At 34.5% G+C, this 26,579-nt stretch overlaps 1 protein-coding gene across 4 annotated transcripts in view; it reads right to left on the reverse strand.

Annotated features, from left to right (window-relative positions):
• Nucleotides 1–26,255, reverse strand: part of POLD3 (DNA-directed DNA polymerase) — a 63,650-nt gene extending 37,395 nt beyond the window's left edge. For 2 of the 4 annotated variants that reach the window (XM_089819649.1, XM_089819647.1), the window contains exons 1-4: nt 26,051–26,255; nt 20,129–20,200; nt 4,260–4,315; nt 4,040–4,164 (exon numbers count right to left, since the gene is read on the reverse strand). In XM_089819649.1, coding sequence (XP_089675775.1) covers nt 4,040–4,164; nt 4,260–4,315; nt 20,129–20,200; nt 26,051–26,119 — 322 coding nt within the window. In that variant the 5' untranslated portion in view covers nt 26,120–26,255. The remainder of the gene's footprint in view (nt 1–4,039; nt 4,165–4,259; nt 4,316–20,128; nt 20,201–26,050) is intronic. The other 2 variants (XM_089819651.1, XM_089819648.1) reach the window with 1 other exon arrangement.
• Nucleotides 26,256–26,579: the final 324 nt, after the last annotated feature.

A 26,579-nucleotide genomic window follows, 5' to 3' on the forward strand; every position in this document is an offset into this window, starting at 1 on the left:
CATCAACCCTAATGGCAAGTTTGCCTTACTATCTGACTTGCACCATTCCTCCCGTTCTCTCCACTTTAATGCACAAAGACAATCCATATCATACCCCATGCCTCATTAAGTTGGCAATTCACTATGCTTTCTTATTTTTTAAATGTTTAGCATCTCTTTACAAAACTTATTTCCCCAGCACCCATGCTGGAGGAAACTAACAGAGATGTGACAGAGATACACCTTAGAATTTGTACTGTGACAGACCAAGTTGCTAATATTTTTAACAAGGATCCTTGGCAAGCCATATTTGTAAAATACAAATACATTTTAAGATTGAAAAAAAGTTGTCTATATCAGCTGTCAAAGTAATGTCCATATCAGCTGTTGGCTTAAATAGAACACAGAAAACTGCCTCTTTCATAAGGGTTGTCAATAGCATTTTCCAAGCTATGTCGAAAGTAGCTAGCAAAGAAGTTGGTAAAGATAGACCAACAATCACAGCAAGATAATTCCAACATAAAACACAAAACACTGCTAAGCCCCATCACGACCCATAGAAGTGTGAGAAGAGACTTATTCCAACTTATAGACCAACAATCACAGCAGGATAATTCCAACATATAACACAAAAAATACTGCTAAGCTCCATTACAACTCATAGAAGCGAGAGAAGAGACTTATTCCAACTTATGGTCTGTTGTATAACAGAAATGACTGTTGACCGGGTTAGTCCTTCATGCTAAATTAATTATTCATACAATCACAAAAATAAAGGCCTCCAAAGGCGGGTTGCCTAATGGTAAAACATGATGTTATGAGCCCATCAATCCAGGGTAATTCACAGTGGCTTCAATAGAAGTTGTTTGCTTTGGGTCTGCGAGAGAACTGGATGACTTTTGAGGCATGTATCCTTAGCTTTAAACCATTCATAAAACAAATAATTGTAATGTCATGACCCAATATTGGTATATGAACGATATAATTATACATATATTTAACGCATGTATAATAAGCAAAAAGAATTTTAGTCAATATTAATAATTATAAAAAGCATTAATATAATATAAATTAATAATATTAATCACCATAATATTCAATATTGCATATAGATAATAAATTATAATCAATATATAATATTAATTATATTGGTATTATAATCAATACTATAAATCAAATATAATATACTATATATATATATATATATATTTTTTTTTTTTTTTCTTTTTTTCGTTTTTTCTTTCAGTAAGAGGCCAAAGCCAAGATTAATTATCATGTGTTGTGATTAATTATTATTACTTATTAAGTGTGAATAGATTCGAAACCAAGACCTCTTCGATAAGAGGCTCACAATTTCCCATTGTGTTGTAGGCTCTTGCCTAAATATAATATATTATATATTGACATATAAGATTGATGTAATAATCAATATAATCTAATATCGTTTCTGTATGATCCTGATGATGGATGGATCACGTAGTGTGATCCGAAATGTTGATGTAAAAATCTGTTCACACAATCAAATCCAGAAATAAAATGCGCACAATAATCTAATATCATTTTTCAATATTAATAATATAATATTCAATAATTATAACAATTTTTAATATTATATTTATGTAAATTCTCGATATTAATATTCATTCCTAAATATATGCAGTTCTGAATTGACGTGGCTAAAGGCAACACTTAATAATAATTAATTCTAATACATATGCTAAAGGAAATTGATAATCTGAAAGGCATAAGGAATGGGCCATCGGTTCAAGACAGGAGACACGTCACTTGACTCTTGCAAATATAAAAAGAAAATAGGAGTACAGGAGTAAGGGTGGAGGATGGAGTAATGTACAAATAATATAGAGCCAACACAGGACAGCATAGTATGAACAGTCAGCACTGAATAGACAGTGCAGGAAACAGCAACTCAAAAATTAAAAAATTCAACCTTGTAGTAAACGATATCTATACCAATTCAAAGCATTGACATAGATACTAGTAAATATGGCTAATGAATAACGATATTCAATGTCTCTATTGCAGATAAATGGCATTCAAAGGAATAAGGTTCAGAATTATAATATTTAATGGATACAAAAGAAGGGGTCAGAGATTATTACAGATATTGATAGGAGGGATTATTAATTAAGCCATATTAATGGAACTCAATGTATAGTCCGAAATTGATGAGGCAATGAGGAGTGAGAGGAATAGAAATACAAGTTATATTTGGTCTTCATCGAATGGATTGGAGAATTATATAAATAGTATTCATATCTAATAATAACAGTGAACTCAGATTTTATATATATATAGGTATATAAGTGTATATAAATATTATTATTAATAAACAGAATTCTATATTATATTATTATTGATAATCAGAAATATATATATATATATATATAATGGATATTCTAAATAAGTCAGTGACTATTCTGTAAGCATAGTGTGACGGCAAATAACATAGCTACGGAAAGTATAATGAACTAGTATATGGTGAAATTTCATATCAGGCATATATAACTGAATTAAATAATTAAAAGATCAAACAATCTGAATGATCTGTAATCGATGCCTAAAGGATCTAATATATCTGAACTATAAGAATTTATCTAATACAAATAATCATGTTGAGATCAGAATCATAAATTCATAAAAATAGAACAGCAACAATTAATTAGTATATATGCTCATATATATATAGACACACACTCAGCACTATTACTATTTTAATTTGAGAAGGAAAGACAGAGGTGTGTCTAGGTAGGGTCTTGTCTAAATCCAAGCAATGGCTACAGTCCCAAAATAGGGTAGGGATCAGCAACCCTGAGTATCTTGTGGATAGTCCCATGCTAGGCTAAGGACTTGGATCTGTAAACTTTAAGGGAGCCCATTGCAGTTGGTCTCTAGGCACCTTAGTTATACACTTAATCCTTTCCTTCAGCAAGTTGGAATAGTAATAAGTTTAGTACAAACTTAAATAACTTAGTTAGATTAAATGAATGAATAATCCATTCTACTTGATTAAATTAATATATCTTTATCCATTTGGCTTGGACATAAATATTAGAATTGGGTTAAACTAGAAATGTCAAGTCTAAGCCTAATAGGGGACATTAAATGTAATGAGATGAGAAATGACCACCCATTCAATAGATATTCCATTAGGCAGGACATGTCCTTGCACATAATAAGAAATTAGGATAATTATTGGGATATTCTATACCATCTCACTTCAAATTTGGATATTGAAATAGAAAATTATCGTAATATTCAACTTTCTTACTGGCAGGAGGCACTCTTAGAAAATAAAAATCAACTTATAATCATTGGAACCCTAAGACACAAGGTAGTAATTGTTTCGTCCTGGGTTTTGAATCCCCAGACCCCTCCAGGATGCCTGGTAATGGAATATTCCCCAAATGAAACTGATGGAAAGAATGGGATTGGAATCATACGATGATATATAACCAGGCAAATTGTTATCTTACTTTAACAAGATATTGACATCAATTTCAAGCTTAACATTGTTTGTAAGTTTTCTTTATGCAACACATTTTGGTTTTGCCTTGGCCAAATTCAGGATATCTAACAACTTATCCTATACTCGAGAAGATTATTTTTCTAACCTATTATGTTTCAATCTACCTAGTAACATTTGATAAAAATACATCTTCCCTCCATGTCTTCTGTAACCAGCAGAATGTGATACAGATCAATAATAATATATCAAATTATTCAAAAATGAAAACAGAAGTTCCAGAAAAAAATCCATATGATTCATAAGATTTAAATCATAAATAGAAAAGGACACCAAAATTAGCAGAAAACAGACATTAGAATAATCTCCCAGTTTAGAAATCAGCAGTGATGAAACTCTTATAATTGTAGATATTTTTATGCTTCACTACTTGTTCTATGAAAGAATTTCCAGAACCTGCAAGGAAATCGTGAATGCATATAAATGACAGAATGTAAATCTCGTTCAAAAATTCCAATATTCTCTAATGCACATATGAGTGGCATGCACTTAAAAAGTTAAGGTCAGAATTTTAACCTTCGAGCTTAGATTTTTGAACAAGTTGTACAGAGTAGCACCCTGGTTCTGTTTTGGACCACCCAGATATAGCATATACAACTTCAAGACCATCGCCATGGTGCTCAACAAACTCCTGAAGCAGCCTACCCATATTGGCATTTACAATATTAAAGACAAAATTGTAGTTAAAAAACTACAACTAGAAATAAACAGTATGCTAACTATTTCTACCAACTACCTTTTGGCTGAATTTGAAGGAACTGAAAAGTTACGGCTGAGCCACTTGTAAGATACCTGAACACGAAGAGCGCAGAATTCAAACATTGCATGAAAATTAATCAGAATAGTATTTTGTAGGCAAATCACCTTAATCTTTGTCGCTCTACTCTCAATGCTAGTTAATCTGTTATAATCCAAGAAGACATTACAATGTAACTTCTACATCCAAGACCTGTGGACACACACACAGATTTTGACAGATTCTCTATTCGACTCAAAACTAGCAAATGCAAGGAACAGCATGCTGTAATAATAAGTAATCATTTAACAATTCTAAGACAAGGTGAATCCATAGCAAGATTGCAGGGGACCACATCTGACATCTTAAAACAGAAAGCCAAAATGTCTTCCTTGATTTTTTTGCATGAAACTTCTTCCTTTGGATATATTCTCTTCCACAATTATTTTTCCTTTTCCTGCAGATACAACCTAGTGATTTGTGTGTACATTGCAAGGGATCCAAATAACAAGCCATTTGATTTAAAAGGTGCTATGGCATGCAACTTTGAGTCTTTAAAGTCCAACACACAGTTTTACAGGAAATAAGAGGGTGTGCAACAGAGAACGTGGATGAGCTTATTCTAGACAGATTGTACTTGAAGAACATAACTCTACATTAATGATCTCATTTTCAAAATATAATCACTGGATAATTGTGGAGGAAACGGTCTGACAGGAAGAAAGCACAAATTGCTGAAAAAACTTTCCATGAAAAGTGTTAAAACGGTGACAGAATTAAAAAATGAGTTTACAAACATAAGTCAATCCAAAAATTTCTCAAAACTAGTATAACTCTTAATGCATGTATCAAGTAGCATATAACAATAACCAGATATGGTAGACCCATCTTTCAGGCGTATGAAGAGTTATATCCAGAGAGCAACAGAAGATTTAAGTTGATTCCAAAACCAATTGTAAATCACAATTCCAGAATAATTTTATTATTAGAGATTTCAAGCTTCTACAGTACATAATCATTTAAACGACAATTTGAGAAAAACTATGTCAGTGAATTTTCAGTATTTATATGAAAGAAAAAAACTTTCATGGATTTTCAAGAAAATCAAAATGTGATTTCAAATATTATTATTACTTCACATATTTTACTGCATCTCTGAAGTGATTTGTAATATTTTGGTTGTTATTTAAAATCATGCTAATCTTGAACAGGCACTTCAAACCACAATAATTTATTTACAATTTTTTTATTGATCATTTCTTCTCTTATCTTTCAAAGGCCTGTGTATAGTAGTAGAGTTTAAGGCTGCAAATGGTTTCTTGCCCCCCTGTTACAGATATCAGAATCCAGTTCTGCATATTTACATGTATATTAATTTGAAATATATGTTATAAACCTCCATTCGGTTATAGGTCTTGGTTATTACTTAGTATTATACAAGGTGCATATGCTTTGTAAGTCACCCCTTCGGTGAATTAGAATAAGATTATAAAATTATTTATACCACAAGCATGGCATAGTAGTAGTTGTAGTAAGACACTCATAGTTTCTTCCCAACTGAAGGCATCTTGATTATTGCAATTGAAGTCTATGCTCTATGAAAGTTCCCCCCTAGAAAGTAGCAATACAAAGATAACATAAAACTTCATTTTGCTCTCTTTTCTGCCTATATTTGTGTAAACTGTCTCCATATCTCTTGTAAGTTCCTTGTAAATAATTTTAAAGCTCTTTCCAGGGCCATTTTCCACAGTGACATTGCGAGTTTAGGGCTTTCTAAAACTGTCTGCTGTATGCTCTTGTAGTATGCTGCCCTGTTTGCTTTTGCATTTTTTATTTTTGTTTTGTGTTTTTGAGATTTATTGAGACAGAAGATAGAAGGGCAGAAATGTACTGCAATAGATTACAAATTTATATCAGCAAAATGACAATGAAATAACTTGCAATGTCTGGTCAACTTTCCTACCTTCTTTTGAAAGTTAGTTATGTCCTCTTCCACCAGTGCAAGATCTATGTTTCATTCTGCCATCAATGTAGTCTCTCAATAAGATAGCAGCCTAGAACAGAGGACCTCCACTCTCCTGATTATGTCAGAACTGATCCTGCAAATCTGTTATCTGCGGCTCACTGTCAACCTATGCTGGTACCCTAGTTAAGAAGATAGGCATGAGAGGCCTCAAAGTTGATGGTTCCTATTTGCCAACCTGTATTTCCACCATGAACTGAGACCTCTCCATTATTGCCTCCACTATTCCCTCCATTATTAATGTTTGCACTAACAGCATCTTTCGCACCAATGTTCACTCCCATTTGACAAGCCATTATTTCTATTAAAAGCTCTAGGAATCTAGATGCTGATTTGGGGCTCTTTGTTTTGCAGCTTGCTGCCCTCTAACCAAAGCATCCAACAAATTCATATTACCCTGGGTCTTGCATTCCTATGACCATATTTTGTTCCGTCTCTCTAATGCCCTTTGGTCTTTGGCAACAAAGTTTGGAGCAGACATGCTTCTGCATTAATCTAGTGGAAAAGATGATTGTTGCCAGCCTGAAATATCATTCCTCTGTCATATTGTACACTCCTGGACCACACACACTGCTATGATACCACTGCAGTATGTTGCACAATTTTCCTTAGTTTTTTGTTGTTTTGTTTTGTTTTGTGTTTTTGATAAATAATTTGTTTTGTTTTGTGTTTTTAAAAATGTATTGAGACAAAAGACAGAAGAGATAGAAGAGCAGAAATGTATTGCAAAAGACTGCAAATTTATAACAGCAAAGTGTGACAATGAAATAACTAGCAATATTCAAAGCTCAAACCAAGTATAATGTGAAAGTACAACGTAGATATAAAAGTGGAGAAATACAGAGCAGTGGAATCAAAAACCAGCAAATGAAGTTCTCAAAGACTCAAACCCTAGTTGCTCTAACCAAACAGCTCCAGAAAGGAAGGCTTACAACAAGAAAGGATAAACGAGAGAGATGAAGTGAAAAAGTGTGAGAAAATCCCCCTCAAACCCTAGTCAACTCCTCTAGTAACCGCCTTGAGAAAGTATGACCAACAAGAAATAGACTTAATTTATCCAATGAACTCTGAAAATCTCCTCAATCAGCCCTCATGAATAATCTCTAACACTCTACAACTCTGAAAAACTGAAAAAAAAAAAAGATCAAACACCATTGAAGCTCAATTATGAACTCTCTGTGCAATCACCAAGAGATTCTCTAGATTGTGTCTTTCAACAACATAAAGAATGTTGCATTTAAGGGATTTCATCCTCAGAAACCAAAGGAAGAACAATTCTTCCAAAACAAGAAGCAATATCAAATATACAGTTCAGCTACACAAATGAGCTCCCAATCTCTTTCTTAGAGTCTCCCTAGAAAGGGTTGGCTTCTTCTATTTTGTTTTTGAAAATATTTAAAATTAAAATCACCATATTAACTATAAAATATTAATTCATCATTATATTCTTCAAAATTACCAAACTATATTAAATAGAAAAATATTGATATCCACAACTCCCACCAACATATCTAAAATAGTAACCCTACGAGTTGGCTTAGTTAATGCCTGAAACTGACCAACTAAAATTACATAATGGAGAACTTGCCTAAATTCACTTCAGAAAAGAGCATTATGTTCATAATAATTGCCAGAACTCAACTAAACCTCTACTACTACCATTTCACTAGATAAATTGCCTCCAAAATCCCCCAACCCTAATACATCAGACTGCATAAACCCACTAAATAGGCTAACTGTCCACCACCAAACAGAACTCAATTTGAAGGCGAACATTACAATCCAAACTTCCCAAAATTGTTTGTCCTCAAGCAAACTCAACCCTAGATGTTGCAAAACATGCTCAATTTTTCCACGGTGCATCCTTTACTGGTAAGTTCTTCCATTTGACCAAAACCTCCTTAATGGCTCCGCTCTAGAGAGTATGCTCTCTAGTGTCTATAATAGTATAATGGCCTTTGGAATCAATCTCAACTTCGCCTGCTCATCCATTAATGGCAACTCAAATGAGGGAATTGTGTTGTATCTAAGTGCCTTCTTGAGACTAGATACATTAAAGATATTATGTGCCTTGCAGCTAGTTGGTAACTCAAGCTCATAGGCAACCTCTCCAACCCCCTTGGTCTATGGCAAGTGGGGCACTTTGTCCATTCTTAGTCCAGTGGCAAGTAGGACACTTTGTGACATACTTAAGGACATCATTCTTATGTTCTTTCCAAGTAAACCTCTCTCAAATTAGTGTAAAATTTCTGCAAATTCTAATGATCAGATCTGTGGTAGTACCTTTAATATACTTGCTGTTCTGATCTTCCTTATCTCTGATCTTGAAAATTGGATAACAATATTGATTGTCCTTTCTGAAATATATTTATTACAGCAAGTATCGATTTGTGGCAGAGTTGCTTATAGGAGCAGACTTGGTGTTCAATTGTGTGTCCATTAACTACAACTTCATCCCCCCCCCCCCTTATATACCATAACCAAAGGGCATGTCCCTTAAAGGGACATGACTCTATCTAGGTCGGCCCAAAACACCTTCTCATTATCGGCACCTAGAAAGAAGAAGTTAATGTTAACTAACATAACTAATCTAGTTAATGTTAGAGCTAACAGTCATTTACCAAGGATCGCCAATTATGCCTAATAAAGGTGCAAGGTATTAATAACCAATAAAATGGTATTCCATAAGAAGAAGAGGATTGTGTGATCTGCACATTCAGAACAATATGAGGATCCATGTTACAGTTTTAACAATTAGTTTGTAGGTTTTGAAGAAACCCGTATGACCAATCATAGATGTCCATGAAAAGTCTTTAGTATCTTCACCTTAGTTATGAATAAGGCACCAAAATCTCTCCTTGTAAATAATCAACTCATTAGTCATTGTATACCTATCATCATGAATTGTGCCTTCTGTTAATCCTGCTGCCCGTGAATCGTTAGCATACTTTGTTATTATAAACTCCATCCAATCAGTGAAAATCTCCACCAAAGAACACGTGTGAGGCCTCCTATTAAAGCCATCAGCGACTACATTATTTTTCTCTTGATATACACAATGTGAAAGTCATATGCTTGCAATCTACTAACCCACTTCTCATGCCTATCATTGACATTCTTACATCTCAAATTTTGCCCTAATTTTTAATCTAATCATAACTATTGGTTTAACGAATTATTTTTTTTCTTTCCTAATCATGTGAAATGAGTTAGTTATTTATATACATTGTATCAACTATTAACGAATTATTTCTTTTCCTGATCATGTGAAATGAGTTAGTTATTTATATACGTTGTATCAACTATTAACGAATTATTTCTTTTCCTGATCATGTGAAATGAATTAGTTATTTATATATGTTGTATCAACTATTAACGAATTATTTCTTTTCCTGATCATGTGAAATGAGTTAGTTATTTATATACGTTGATGAAATGACCGGTAATCTATAACTGTTATTAGATGATTAGCAATTGTTTGATTTGAATTAATGATCAATATATTTTGTTTTGAAATACTACGGAATTAATGTTTTGGCGAAAATGTTTTACATGGATGATTGCAGGACTGAAGAGAGGGGAAGCATTGCTAAGCAGGATCATCGGAATGGAATGTTCGTTTGGTTCAGTCATCAGGATCGACAGGTATGACCTAAGACTTCCTTGGAAAGGATACAAGGACTTGTCTACAAGTTACATTATGGGACCACATGAGCTATTAAGGAAACAATATAATAAAAACATATAATAATCTAAATTAAAGTATAATACATACCTTTAGAGATTGTTTATTAAATCTTATCTTATCATTATAATAAACACTTACATATGAACACATAAATATAAAAACGAAATGGCACCAATAAATTATAATAATATAATCTAATGATGTCACCTCATCAATATACTTATGTGAACGTATATAAGAACATATTATAATAATAAAATAAAGTTTATAACTCTTCAACTCCTCCTTGTTTCTTTTCCCTCTATATTTCTCTTCTTTTCAAATCAAATTAATGTTTGAATTCGAATGGTCATCTTCGAAACCGATAGAAGCCAAGGAGTCTCAGCTAAGTCTTTAAGAGAGCCGTGAATCAACCAAGCAACATCATTCTCTCCTTGTCTGATACGTTTCTCTTCTAAGCCGTGATACTCATTCCAAGCCAAGCCTTTTTAAATTTGTTCGCTCAATCGGCAATACATTGATCTATTCCTTATTCCGCCAAGAGACCAAGCTAGCAGGTGAAAAGAATTGCCCTATAGGAGTTCCGACCAAGGATGGGAGAAGCCACATCACGACCGACTTCAGGCCAAACTCAAGTCATGATTTTTATGCATTGCATTTCCATATAATTCCTTTCTTCCATGAATATAAGACCGACTGCAATCAGCTTTTACAATACTAGGTGTATGAATTGTAAAACATATGTATTTGATTTTCCTTCCTTTCTGGAGTAAAGGTCTGACTGCAACCGAACATAAATTGCTAAGATTGTGAATGAAACATTTCATGCAATTGAATATCATAAGTCTTCCTTACTTTAAGTAGCAGACCGAATGCAGCCAACATACTTATACCTCGTTGAAGGTCTTATGCAATTCATTGAATCATTGACATCTTTTAGTTTTATCTTTGTAAAATCGTAACGTCATTATGAAATCGAATTGTAGTTGTAATGAGTATTGAAATCAATATCAATAAACATGCTGCTATAATCTCCAAAACAAAGAACAAAATATCATGGATTCTAAAGACCGAGGAATTCACCGGCAAGAAGCCATGAAAAGGGCGAAGAGGTGTATACAATAATATCAAAATGTTCATAAACTTACAAACACCGAGGAATTCACCGACAAGAAGCCATGAAAAGGGTGAAGAGGTGTATACAATAATATCAGAATGCTCATAAACTTACAAACATCGAGGAATTCACCAGCAAAGAAGCCATGGAATGGTGAAGAGGTGTAACTAATAACAGAATGAGCATAATCTTTTAGGCCCTAGGATTCACCCGACATAGAAGCCATGGAATGGTGAAGAGGTGGAATTAACCTGCAAGAAACAATAATGAAATCAGATATGAATATCTAAATAATGAATAATGAATAGCTCATGCATGTTCTGGGAATGGAATTTGTTGTCAAGTCGAGTGGTGGTGATCGGGTCCATGAACCCACCTGAAATCCTTGGCCAAGGTAGTTTATAGGCATATGTGCCAATCTTGAAATCACTTGTTTGTATAACTAATCAGGCACTCAAACCACCCGGTAGCTCAGATGGCTGGACTGAAGAACATCCCAAGCCCGATCTCAAGGTAGGGAGGGTCGTTCTAATAAGTTAGGGTATATGGGGATAAGTATAGTCTGAGGTTGGGAGGTTAAGCCTATGTCAATGCTTCTCCTCTCACCAATGTCAAAGCTTGAACAACCAAATAAAGAATTCTTCCGTTAATACTGTATGTTTCTTTTACACTGTTACTTTTTAATCCTTTAGTAGAAATAACTAGTCATTTACATTGAATAAACTTTTATTTCAGTTGATATAAATTTAGTTAAGAAAGTTAGTCGTTACTTTATTTTTCAGCTGAATATATTATCAGTTAGAAATGGTTAAATTGTTAGCAATGTATATATATTTATTTTTCATTCTCGTTATATCAGCTGAACATGAAATACAGTTAGATTAGAAGCAATTACTTTTATCATACTTATATTCGGTTAATAGAAGTCATTGTCATGTGAAATGGAATCAACTACTTATAAAATCATATCATTAGGAGTTTTAAATTGGTTATGAAAAATCATTTGTTACAAACATCCTTCTCGTTCATGATAAACTTGGTATTATTATGTATGTACTATGAATTGTGTTGATGATAAACTTACCGTGAACTAGGTATGTTTTGAATTTAGCAAAGCATGCATAATGACCAACATCTCTTTAACACACACAAAGTAACTCCTCTCGCACCTCTTTGTTTCTTACTTTTAATGGGTGTTTCTCTTAAATTAATAATACTTCAATCCCCTCACCTGATGCATCACATTGTAACTCAAGGTTTGAGAAATTTGGAAGGCATGTGAACATCACCTTCTTGAAGTGCTCAAAACACTTATGCACTGAATCTAACCACTCAAAAGCTCACTTCTTGGTCAAATATGCAAGTGGGGTTGTAATCTATGTCGAGTCCCTAAAAAATGTCCTATAGAATCCACACAAACCAAAGAATTGCTTGAGCTGAGTGAGATTCATTGGAATTCTTACATAGGGATTTTTTGTAGTGAAATTTGCTTCTAGCAATAGAAGTCTCTATATCCCAAAAGATCAATAGCCACTCATACTTCAATTCATACACAAACTGAGAAGTGCAATGGATCCAGCAATAAAGAATACAATGTTTCATCTTGTACAAAAGAATGTGAAACCATAGCAAAAAGCATTAGCAAGGGTGTTGTGGGCAATATTAACATAGAAAGTAATGATAGATAAAGGAAATAGAATGCCTCTCGGGACAAGACGATGGAAGTTGGCCATTGTGCAAAAAGGAGAACTACGATAATTCATTCGAGTTTTTTAGGCAAAAAGTTGAGAGAGATAAAGAGAGAACTCCTTTTTAAAGTTTAAGAGGAAGCACAAGTTTAGGGGGAGCATTTACTACCTGCTACAAGAAGACCTCATAGTCTTGCAGAGTACATAATGTATTTGTGCATAAGATTATTTCTAATGAGTGCAGTGGAGAAAGAACATAAGTTCTTTAGAAAAAAAATTCGAAGTGTCCCTTTGTAATTGATGTCCAAAGGGGATAGAGAAATCTAATATGCTTGTTGAACAAGTTAACAAAGAGTATCAATCACACGAGGAGCATTTTGTAGTTTGTCATCGATGAAAATGGAAGAGATTTTTAATGTTTTTCATTGATGTTAAAGGTGTTCTCAATGTTGTCATTATATCAAGGCATCTAGAAGATTCAATAATATCCCCTTTTTTGTCAATGTTAAAGGATGAGTTGTTAGCTTGTTATTGTCTCTCTCATAGGCTAATTATTGTGGATAGAGGGACTTCTGAAGGAGAGGCTCAGTTATGGGAGGATCTTGTCTTCTCCACAATTCACTATACTCCAATTCTGTCTTCATTTGGCTCAAATTGAACTTTGTTAGGGATTAGTTTCATGTACTCACTATTTATGGTAAGTTTGGTGATGATTGAGAATAACCTTTTCTATTTTTGGAAAGTGTATTTGGTAACATGAGGAAATAACAGGTGTGACTCTTGTTACGGGCGGCATATTTAAAGGATAAGTATGTTGGGAGATTATTATTTTAGTGGCCAAATTATTATTAAAACATTTAATGGCTTATGCTTTTTTATTTGTGTGAAGAGAATTTGGAGACAAGAGTTTCTGAAGTTTCAGCTTGGAGAATTGAGAATTATTCATAGTTTCCAACACTTTGAATTGATATAATATCAAAAGAATTATGCACATGGCAATGGCTTTATTTAGAGGCCATGGTTGGTTTTATTGGTGAAGAAATATCAAGGGTTTGTGTTTATATTTGATGATTACTCATTGCAATCCTTTGGGTTATCATTGGCAACCCTTATTAATCAGGTTTCAAATACTTATGAGCAAATTTGTGAAGTTTATTCAAGGGTTTCGAGAATATTATAGGCGTATTGAAAGATACAAGGATCTAAGTGCAGATTTTTAAAGGGTATTTCTAGAATCAATTGTGGTAGCATTGCAATTATTACCAGCATTGAATATTCATTATCAGCGGTTATTACAAGTTCATACATTGCTGCTATACATTCCAGATTTTATAATAAAAGCTTGAGGACCTCCAAGTATTAAGTTAATGATAAACATTGTAAATATTTATATATTATAATATTATGCTCAATAAGAATCACTACAGCTCTATTTTATTTCCAGAATATTTTGTTAGGATTAAACCACAGACAAAAATAACAATTACATGCAAATATAACCAATATCAGAAAACAATAGATCGCATATAAGAGAACACAAGACACTAAGATTAATGTGGTTCACCCAATCCCTGGGCTATGTCCACCAATAGCAAGTCCAATATTATTATTATCCAATGATTGCAATCTGATTACAAAACGTAATCCCTTGCAACTCAATATTGCCGCAAAAACCAATTTTCGCATCACACCTTATGAAAATCCCTAACCCTAAGCTCTTTTATACAAGTATTTTTACCATTTTAGGGTTATAATTAATAATTACATGTCAGGCCAAAATCCTGAATTATGAAGTATGTACAATACTTCCCTGATCAGTCACCACAAACTAACAATCTCCCACTTGGGGACTGATCAGGCTCCACACTAGACAACAATATCCCACTTAGAGACTAATCCTATAGCTAGGCCGCTACTCCATGAGGCTCCCACTGGATCAAACCAGCCTGGACTCTGTTGTTCGTTTATTTTGTTCAGTCGAGAAGACCAACCGACGCTGAAGGAGTTCAGTTTCTCCCTTGTCACTACCTTTGTAAACATATCTGTTGGATTGTCATTTGTATGTATCTTGTCCAGCTTTAATTGTCCATCATCCAAAACTGACCAAATGAAATAGTACCACTGCTAAATGTGTTTTGTCTTTGAATGCAGAGATGAATTCTTTGCAAGATGGATGGCACTCTGGCTATCTGTAAACAAATAATTATCCCTCTATGGGTGTCCCAATTCTTCCATGAAGAACTGAAGCCATATCATCTCCTTGGTTGCCTCTGTAGCAGCAACATACTCTGCCTCTGTAGTGGATAAAGCATTAACCTTTTATAACCTAGAAACCCAACTCACAGCTGCCCCACCAACAGTAAATACATAACCTATGGTACTCTGCTTGGTATCAATATCCCCTACCAAATCTAAGTCACCATATCCTTGTAAATCAATAACAGAGCCCCCAAAGTGTAAACACTTATTGGATGTTCCTCTCAGATATCTAATAATCCATTTAACTAAATTCCAATGCTCAAGCCTTGGATGACCTATACAGCTGCTAACAACTCCCACTGCATGTGCAATATCTGGCCTTGTACATACAATAGCATACATTAAGCTTCTTAGAATTGAAGCATAAGGTACCTTGGACATCTTATCCTCCTCTTCTTGCGTCTTGGGACACATCTCCTTAGTCAACTTCAAATGACAAGGTAAAAGTGTGCTAACAGCTTTAACATTCTCCATAGAGAAATGTTACAACACCTTTGTAATATAATCAGCCTGAGATAATGTCAATTTCCTGTTCTTCCTATCTCTACAAATCTTCATACCAAAGATTTGTTTTCCTGCCCCCAAATCCTTCATAGCAAATGAATGTGCTAACTATTCCTTTAACCCCGTAATGTGATCCATGTTAGACCCAACTATAAGCATATTATCAACATATAAACATAAAACAATGTAATTGTCATTATCCAACCTTTTAAAATAAACACAATGATCTAAATGACACCTATTGTATCCATGCTCATGCATAAACCTGTCAAATTTCAACTACCATTGTCGAGCTGCTTACTTCAAGCCATATAAACTTTTCTTCAATCTGCACACTAAGTTCTCCTTACCTTTGACCTCAAATCCCTATGGTTGTGCCATATATATCTCTTCATTCAAATCACCATGAAGGAAAGTTGTTTTAACATCAAACTGCTCCAAATGCAAATCTTCAGTAGCCACAATACTTAAAACAATGCGAATAGAAGTCATTTTAACAATAGGAGAAAATATCTCATCAAAATCAATGCTCTTTTTCTGTGCAAATCGTTTGACAACTAACCTGGCTTTAAATCTTTTCTTACCTCCATCCTCTTTTTTTAACCTGTAAACCCATTTATTCTATAAAGTCTTTTTACCTGCAGCCAACTTGCATATATCCCATGTCTTATTTTTCAGTAAAGAGTCCATTGCAGACTCCCATTGAATCTTTGTATCCACCTGCACAGCTTCATCAAAACATTTAGGTTCACTAGCATCAGTAAGTAAAATAGAATACAAAGAAAGAGAAAATCTTTCTGGAGGTCTACTTAGCCTTCTTGACCATCTAACATTCACTGGGGTGTGTGGTATTTGTTGTTGCGGTTGTTGTAGATCATGAAGAATTGCTGGAACATCAGCTTTTGGAGTATCATCCAGTACTACATAATCATCTTCTTTTGTCTCATGTTGTTGCAACAGATCTTTGTACAACACTTTCTCATTGAATATGACATCCTTGCTTTTTACAATTTTATGATTTGCAAAATCCCAAAGCTTATAACCAAATTCATTAATGTCATATCTAACAAATACACATTTCTTTGACTTAGCTTCCAACTTGGTTCTATTTTCAAAATCTATCTAAGCAAATGCTTCACAACCGAAAGTTTTGAGAAAAAAATAACTCACCTTCTTACCAATCCATGCTTCCTTTGGAATACCACAACCCAAAAGAGTAGAGCGACCTCTATTAATCAAATATAAAGCAGTATTGATAGCCTCCGTCCACATGTTTAATGGCGACCCTGCATGCAACCTCATACTTCTTGCATGCTCCATTATAGTCTTGTTCATGTGTTCAACCACTCCATTTTCCTGTGGAGTACTTGGAACAATTTTTTATCTATGAATACCATTAGCAAAGCAATAATTTTCAAATTCATGACTGTAATACTCACCACCATTATCAGATCTGAGATATTTTAATTTCTTACCAGTCTCATTTTCAACCAAGCATTTCCATTTCTTAAAAGTTTGAAATACATCAAATTTCTATCTAAGGAAATAAACCCATACTTTTCTAGTTGCATCATCAGTAAATGTAACATAATAATGAGAGCCACCAAGGGAAGATACTTGAGCTGGTCCCCATACATCTGTATGCACAAGCTCTAATCTGTCACTTTTCTTTTCCTTCCCAGTCTTCACAAAACTCACTCTCTTTTGTTTTCCATACACACAACTTTCACAAAAATCCATATTGACACATCTCAAACCTAGTAAAACTTGCTTTGATTGAAGTACTTTCATACCTTTCTCACTCATGTGCCCAAGTCTGTTGTGCCACAGCATTGTATCAAAATCTACAGCAAGCTCAACTGCAGCAATTGTTCCTGAAAATTCATTTTTCTCTGAAACAATCAAAGTAGAAGGAACTATAACATCTGGTTTTTTCCAAGTCTAAACTAACATCTTTCATACTCAAAGAACACAATTATTACTTCGTTTCATAGGAAGACAATTATATCATTCAGGTTCATGTGAATAAGATTTACCGCTAAAATTTGTTAGACAAAATTTCTTAACTTAAAAACTTGAAATATCATCAAATGAAGTTATTACAAAAATTGAAAACTACATGCCTCGAAAATCTGAGATCGAATTCAAGCTAGGGTTGCTTCTGCAACCACCCAGGTTAGTCCACAAATACACTATAACAATTTCACATGAAAACTATCATCTAACAACCGCTATCTTATAATCAAAAGATAAATACAATTAAATACTTTTATTATTTTAAATTAGGGCATCACATACCACTGTATCAATTAGGGCATCATTTACCACAAATTCAATTTAGGGCTTCTGCGATGACGGATTCAATTTAGGGCTTCTGCAACCACAGATTCAACTAAGGCTTTCAATGCCAAGGATTCAATTAGGGCTTCCAATACCATTGTATCATTTAAGGTTCCAACTGTCACACAATCAATTAGGGCTTCAGATTTCTTTTCCTTCCAATTACTTATCTGTGACAGTAACTCAAGATTAGAAATATACTTATATTCGATATTCATATAAATGAAAAGTAATTTATGAATCTATCCCTTACATCTAGTTGTAAAATAATGGTAACAATGAAATAACTCAATTTAATCTTACCTCCTCATAAATAAAGGTGATATTACCTATTCCGATAAACAATTGAAAGCGTGGTTTATCTCTGTCTGACGCATATCCGACATCTTGAGAGAGGTGAAACATTGTCAAGGGCTTTACCACCCAACCTCGGACCACAACTTATCCCCACACGATCTCTAACGAGAAAGGCCCTCCCTACCCGAAATTGTCAAGGGTCATCTTGCCATCCACTGGGCTTCCTGATAATTTAACTCACCACACGACTTGACAACAAGAGATCACAGTAACAAGAATGTGCATGAGCTATTAATTAATTCATATTAAATGGTAAATATTGAAATGTCATAACTGATATTGATTCATACTATTAAGGATTCCTTTCTCACACTTCATCACCCATCTTCTTGGCTACACAGCCGAGTGAGTCCCAGGTAATCGGAATTTTCGGAGCATCGGCTCTATCAAGTATTCAAGATGATTACATACATCCATCATCTCACATTCTATGTTTACATAACTATGTTCTTTAAGATTTCAAATTGGAATGTTTAGTTTAATTAAATTAGTCATAACTGAATTCCTCTTAAAAGAAAATATCATATCAAGATCTCCTCTTTTTTAAAGGGTTGAGTTGAATCTCGTAGAAAGATTTGATTCAATCTACTTGAAGCTTCAAAAGATACTTCATTTACTTAAATGACTTCTTAATATTTATTTATTTTTAAATGAGTTAATGAGATATGGATGGTTGAAAGAACAATTAACATATTACATACTCCATGTATTTAATCAAGATAAATCACATTGAACAGTGCAGAAAGCATATGCATAAACTGGTGAAACCTAATCCAAACAACGTGAGTCCAATTTGACAATGATGAAGCCCATTCAAAATGTAGTAAGATCTATGACCTCATTCAATCAAGGAAAACTCAATTAATAACACAAACCGCAGAGTATTTTAATCGAACTACTAACTTACTCTTTGAGAAAAGAAAGAGAAATTCCTGATAATATATATACAATGGTGGAACCCCATACAAAATGAAGAACACAAATTCATGCATCGTGCAATAAATCTAAACATGGTGAAGCCCGATTTAAAAATCCCTAAGACACTGACTTCACTCATTCAAGGTAAAGCCCAATTGAACAAAATCCAAACCCGAGTCAATTATACTAACCCAGTAAATGAAAATGCAAACATACCTTTGCTTTGGTTTCAACACAGCATCCAGGAATTGAAAGCAAGTAGACAAGTGACGGTGAGCCATTCTCCCACATAGGGATTCACTAAGTGCAAGCCTAGCTCTGCAAGGTGATTCCTCTAAATGATACGAAAGTTCTGCACTTGAATAAATTTTGGTTCCTAAATTGTTACCCACGGCAAATATGATAGGGAAGTTCGGCTAACATGAATTCAATCTCTTGAGCTCTGTTATATTGGTTCCAGCGGTAATGGTTTGAAAGACTGAAGGAAAAGATCCAATATTGAAACGACTATGGGAGTCTAATAAATAATAGAGAGCTCGACTCTATGGCTTCTATCCGTTACAAGAAACTATATGAATTCCAATCATAATTTTGATGTAAAGCAAGAACATAAAGTTAAAAATATTATAATGGATTCTATTTTCCAATTACTTAATCGATTCAAAACAAGGAAGGCATAAAAGAATGGAAAGAAGGTTGAAAGATTATAACTCAAAAATAATAATTCAAATGTTGTTAAAATTTGAACATTATTAAAATCTTATAAGTAACATCACTTTATTAATTATTTAATTATAATTGTGCCAAATCAATTGTTTATAATTATTAATTAAAATATTGTGATGAGAGATATATATTAAAATCCTTTAAGATACATTTTATATTTTAACTCAATTATTTAAATTTAAATTATTTATTTAAATAACTCATGTACTTCCACAAATGTATCCTGTTTCAAATCACTAGATCCTCTACCTGTCTGCCCAATGATGGTGATGCCCTGCCTAATTCTTTTCTGACAATGCTTCCACCCCTTCGACATGCTTCCTGCAAGGAATTTCTCTGTAATTAAATTATTTAATCATAAATAATACAACAATTAACCTTTCATCTTAATTCCATGAATTCACAATTAATGATCAACTAACATGTCATCTTCACTTGAAATCATAACGACCAACTATCTTACCAATTCGCCAGATTATATCAAATTAAACTACCAACTGACTTCATGTGAACCTCAACGGCTATATTTCAAGCTAGATCAAAAATTGGGATGTAATAGGAATAGTATGACCTGTACAAAGATATAAGGTGCCTACTTTCACACCTTTTGAAACCTTCCAATTTTTATCATTAGAACTAACTACACAACCCTCATCATCAAGTTGCCCTGCTAAAATTAAATTCCTACTCAGCCTTGGAACATGTCTTACCTCATTTAGTAGTCAATGATTCCCATTCCGCAACTTAATCTTAACTTTTCCCTTTTCAACAATCTGACAGTGTTCATTATCCCCCAAATAAACAAGTCAAAAATCCCCTTGGACATAATCAATGTAGCATGAAATGAAGCACCAGAAACTAAAACCCATGAATCATCAAGACTTTCTAAAGATAGAAGCAAAGCATCCTCTTCGGATTTGTTACTTGCCACATTTGCCTCCTTATTCCCTTCTGGTTTATCTCCTTCATTATTCTTTCGAGTCAAGCAATCTTTCTTCTTATACCCTGGTTTCACAGTACCAACAATCTCTCAGTTCTTTGGATTGAGAACTCTTCCCCTTTGACTTTCCTCTTGATTTCCCATGATTTCCAAAGTTATTTCCTGTTTCAATCGTTCTACCTCTGCTTTGTGCGTTCAAAACACTTCTTGATGTAAATACACCTAAGATTTTCCTACGAGTTTCCTAACTCAAAATAACACTTATCACATCATCATATTTTACGGTATTCAATCCAAAAACATAATTACTCACAGCCCTTACCAATTCATTCCAACTTTGGGGCAAAGAACACAAAATCAAAAGAGCCCTAATTTCTTCATCAAAATTAATACCCACAGAAGATAACTGGCTAGTAATAGTATTAAACTCGTTTAAATGATCTGCAACAAATCCACCTTCTGTCATTTTCATATTAAATAAACGCTTCATAAGAAATACCTCTTTTGAAGTGGAGAGCTTCTCCTACAATTTCACTAGAGTTTCCATCAACTCTTTTGTTGTCTTCGCTTTTGTAATGTTAGATGTCACCAATGGTGTCAAGCATAGCCGAATGCTTCCAAGTGCGTTTCTGTCTAAAACCTCCCATTCCTCATTTGTCATAGTTCCCTAGTTTTTAGTTTTTCCTTCCAACGGCTTCCATAAATCCTTTTAATAGAGATAGTCCTGCATTTGCATCTTCCATAACTGGAAGTTCTACCCATTAAACTTGTCAACCCTCAACTTACCCTCGTCTGCCATCGCTCCCACTCAACTGTGAGACTCCCACTCAACTGTGAGACTTTCCTGCAGAGGATAACTGAAAAAAAATTTTAAAAAAAACCTCCCTCTAATACCACTTGTTAGGATTAAACCACAGACAAAAATAACAATTACATGCAAATATAACCAATATCAGAAAATAATAGATCACATATAAGATAACACAAAACACCAAGATTTAATGTGGTTCACCCAATCCGTAGAGTACGTCCACCAACAGCAAGTCCAATATTATCATTATCCAGTGATTACAACCTGATTACAATCCGTAATCCCTTACAGCTCAATAATGCCGCAAGAACCAATTTTCGCATCACACCTTATGAAAATCCCTAACCCTAAGCTCCTTCATACAAATATTTTTACCACTTTAAGGTTATAATTAATAATTATGAAGCATGTACAGTACTTCACTGATCAATCACCACAAACTAACATATTTTATATTTGCAAAGTTATTCTATCTTGTCGGGCAAAAGGTTTTTTTTTATTTTAAATTTCCAAATGAAACCAAACATTCAAAGACAAACATTTGCAAGTTGGAGGTTGATGAACCTGTAGGGGTTAATATAGTGGTATTAGAGCAGTTTACTGCCATCCTGTTGGGGGTTGGGGAAAAAAATTGGTCTTGTTGTTATTCGAGTGACAGCACTCTTGCTTCAATCATGGGAAAAAATAGAGAAGAAATTGAATTGGAAGTTGATATAAGTTTTAAAGAATACCACATAAGTCTAAAAATTTAGGGGTTATGAACCTGTAGGGATTATTATAGTGGTATTGGGGCAGTTTACTGCCATCCTGTTGGGGTTAGGGAAAAAAATTTGGTCTTGCTGTTGTAATTTGAGTGATAGCACTATTGTTTCAATCATGGGAAAAACTAGAGAAGAAATTGAATTGGAAGTTGATATAAGTTTTAAGGAATACCAGAACCTGTAGGGGTTATTACAGTGATATCAGAGCAGTTTACTGCCATCCTGTTGGGGGTTGTGGAAAAAAATTTGGTCGTGTTGTTGTTATTTGAGTGACAGCACTCTTGCTTCAATAATGGGCAAAACTAGAGAAGAAATTGAATTGGTAGTTGATATAAGTTATAAAGAATACCAGATAAGCTTCACAATTTAGATGGTTTTGATGGTTTCTTGGGTTGCTTGGCTTCAATTTGGAAGTGTCTAATACAATGAAATGTATTTGAGGGAAATATGCAGAAAAGATAAAGCAAGGTTTATTTGGCACTCCTTCACAGAAATCCATTGAATCAGTTTGGAATAACAAACAACTTAGGAGTGAAATCTAGAAGAAGTTCTTCAAATATGCAGAGATGTTTGAGGATAACAACAAAAATTCAGCTTTTTCAGCTTAGTTGCTGAATTGTGGGACTTTTCGAGCAATTACAAGCATGAAACGTACTGGAATTGGATTCTGAAACAAATCTCCTGTGGATATTCATCTGGGATTTGTGTTTCTAAATGTCAAAATGTTCAGTGCTTCTAGTTTTATTTTTAGATATTAATAAGACCTACATTGCTGATTAGCAAACTCAAAATTTATCTATCATGAGACTCTAGTTTGATCTTTTTGATACTGAACACTAAATTAAAATTAGAATGATATGTTTCAAAGTTTGAAAGTTGTAATGGTTTTGTTTAGCATATGTATTGGTATATGGCATTCTAGACTTAATTCTATTTTTTAGCTGCATGTCTATACATATGTATACACAGTTAAGTCTATGTGTATGTGTATGTGTATGAACATACCAAAAATGTACCCAACACCTCAAAAAAAATTGTTGTACCAGTGTTTCCTACCCACATACCCGTACTCATTCCCGTTTTTTATTCGGCAACTTAGGTTTTTTTCAACAGCAGTTTGAACTCTTCACATTATCACGAGGTAGCAATTGTTTCACTTAAAACATGAAATGAGATATGTGATGCAGGTGTCGGTCACAACAAATCTGATTTTATAGATCAGACCTGAGAAAATGATTAAAAGAATTCATCTATTGGTAATAAGTCCTAGGATCATGACTTGCAGGGACTTATTTATTAGATGGAAGCGGAAGGGTACAAAGAGATTGACAAAACAGCAGCTTCCACTTTATCGGATGAGTCATTTGTTAAGGTGCTTAGCAATAGTACCTCGGTTGATGTGTGAGATAATGATAGCACACATGATGTTGATCACAAAGTGAGCATTGCAGATACAACATCCTTTCATAGTGCAGATTTTCATTTTGCGAGCTTGCATGAGTGCCATGAATTCCACAGACATCAATTTAGGCAATTAAAGGTGAATGACAGTCAAATTGCCACAACCATTGAGCACTTCACCATTGCTTGCTAGATGTTAGCCCCCTATGGTTGGAGCACTCCTGCGATAGATGAGCAATATGATGGTAGTTTTTCTCTCATAGAGTTTCATACACTCTAAGAAGCTATCAGAATAATGTAACACGACTATTTGCAGTTATTGTTTGTCAAGGACTATCTTCTCGAGTGGAGTTGCAATTGTTATGATGTGTTGAGGGGAAAAGAGGATGAGGTAGATGAGCTCACTCATGAGCTAAAGGTGACTACAGATTCATTGGAGAGATCCCAATTGGTTTTATGGGACTCGCATTCATGGTTAGAGGAGTTTACCGAGGAGTTGGGTTGTACGCAGTCTTCACCAACTACAAGTACAATGTGATCCTCTACAATGGTAGTTGGAGATGATTTGTCATCCTCGAGTTGTGCTGATGTGGCTACATCCATTATAGTTACAAATGCAGATGATATAGTTGCGATGGGTGTATCTATAAAAGCCAGTAGAGAACTACATCTTGCATCAGGTTCTCCTATGGTTACATCCACTACAATTGTTGGTGGTGAGTCAATTGATAGAGGTTTTATTCAGTATTATGATAGTCAGTCCTTGATCGACGTAGGAGCCTTTTATCAAGACTGTATAGGGAGGAGTACTCATCACTACTTCTTATCCATACAGAGGTTTTGGTGAGGCATTGATGTGGATTAGCTTCGAGATTGTATCATCCTTTGGAGAATGAGTACTTGTCATCTATAATAGTTGGGATCAGTGGCTACGAGTTGGATTACTTGCAGAGTCAACACATCCGTGGGGACCTTGTAGAGGATGGAGATAGTGATTAGTGTTATAGATGCCTTTGAATGTTCTTATCTATTAAATTTGTATGGATGTGAGTTCAGTGAGCCTTGGGACCCTGGTGGAGACAGGGTTAGCACTGCAGTTTGGTTGGGTTTTGTTGATTGGCTTGACCACTTCAGACCAACCAACCTACCGTGGACTTCAGCCAGCCAACCTCATCTGCCTTCGGTAGAGAGGTTGGTTTGTGCCAGCCTTTGATTCCCTAGCATCAATCAAGTGCCTGGGCCCCCAAAAACAAGTCTTCAACTGATGTCAGCAGATTGGTGCCTTGTGGCCATGAACATCACTCTGATCAAGTCCTTGACCAATATCGGGCAATTCATTCCCTAGAACAACTTCAAGTTTAATGCCCTCAACTGAGCAGCCAACTGCACATTTCAATCGAACAGCCAACCTGTCCCTCTCTTTGGTAGAATAACTCCTATATACACGCTATTCAATTTTGCTTACATCAATAAGTGTCAATACCGTCCCTTCGGTGTGTCGCTTAAGAAAAGTAGTGCAATTCATATCCTTCGCCTTATATTATGTAAGCAATGAACCGATATTATGTAAAACAACCCACTACGTCTTTTCCATTACGCTGTCAACCAACACTATGCAGTCACAGGTTCCTCACTATCACTTCCACCAATTCCTCAACTAACATTAGTCAAATTATGTCCTCGACCACCTTCAGGTTACTTATGCCCTAGAGCGGCTGGCTGAGAATCTAAAGTCAAACAGCCTCTTTTCCGGTCCATAGAAATCTTACACTCTCTCTTCAGTTTACATTAAGTGGCTCTAGAACTTACAGGCACGCGCTTGGATCAGTCTCTCAACTTGCTCGAACAAAAGGATATTAATGCCCTTGACTAACTTCTGGACATTTACACCAACAAAAGGCTTGTCCTGAAAGCGGCCCATTACCACACCGAATATTCATCTATCCAGAAAATTATGAAAATAAAATAAATCCACCTAAAAACGCTACTTTGAGTGTCGACCCTCAACCTACTCGTCAAAAATTAGATGTTTTAAGCCCTGGCGCGAGTTCGGCTCGTTTACAATCTTAAGTCAATTGTTTAAAGGCAACTCATAATCTCACCCCACGTTTACCCAAGCAAAACAGAGCCCAAAACAATTGCTCAGATCCTGTCGGAACCCTACTACTTAGAATAAATGGAATTTAAACTACCTCAGAACTCGGGACCTGATAATCAGGAAAGAACGAAAAAACAATGATATGGATTAGGGATTGTACCACTTGCAATCGATCGAAAATAAGCACTTGGAGTTCAATGGCGATTTTAGCAGAATCTACCCCTGCCATTGATAGCTTCAGTTTCCCGCTAATTTCTTTTCTGTTTGTAATGTTATTTCATCTCTCTTTCCCGCGACTTAACGAAGAGCCCCGCAGACCTCCTCCTTCCCGCCCTCTGAAACCATACTATGTTTTACTGTCGTACAGGGAAAATATGAGTTCTTTAAATCTACTTAAATAAAATGAATACATAAATGTAAGCACAAATTAAGCCGAATAATGAGATGTAAGATTTATGGGAGAAAATCGTGAAAATTAAATGTAAAGATAGAAAAGAAATTGACTAAATAAGTTTTGAATTAGAATGAAAATGATTACAAAATCGTGAAAATTAGATGTAAGGATAAAAAATTAAATTAAATCAATAAGTTGTTAGTAGGATGAAAATGATTTTATTTAAGTGTTATGATTTTTATTTTTTAATAGATAATTACTTCTTATTAGGATGAAAATGATTTTATTTAAGTGT

Source organism: Cupressus sempervirens, chromosome 3, assembly GCF_028749045.1.
Source record: "Cupressus sempervirens isolate cs-2001-9-10 chromosome 3, ASM2874904v1, whole genome shotgun sequence".
Classification (NCBI taxonomy): Eukaryota; Viridiplantae; Streptophyta; class Pinopsida; order Cupressales; family Cupressaceae; genus Cupressus; species Cupressus sempervirens.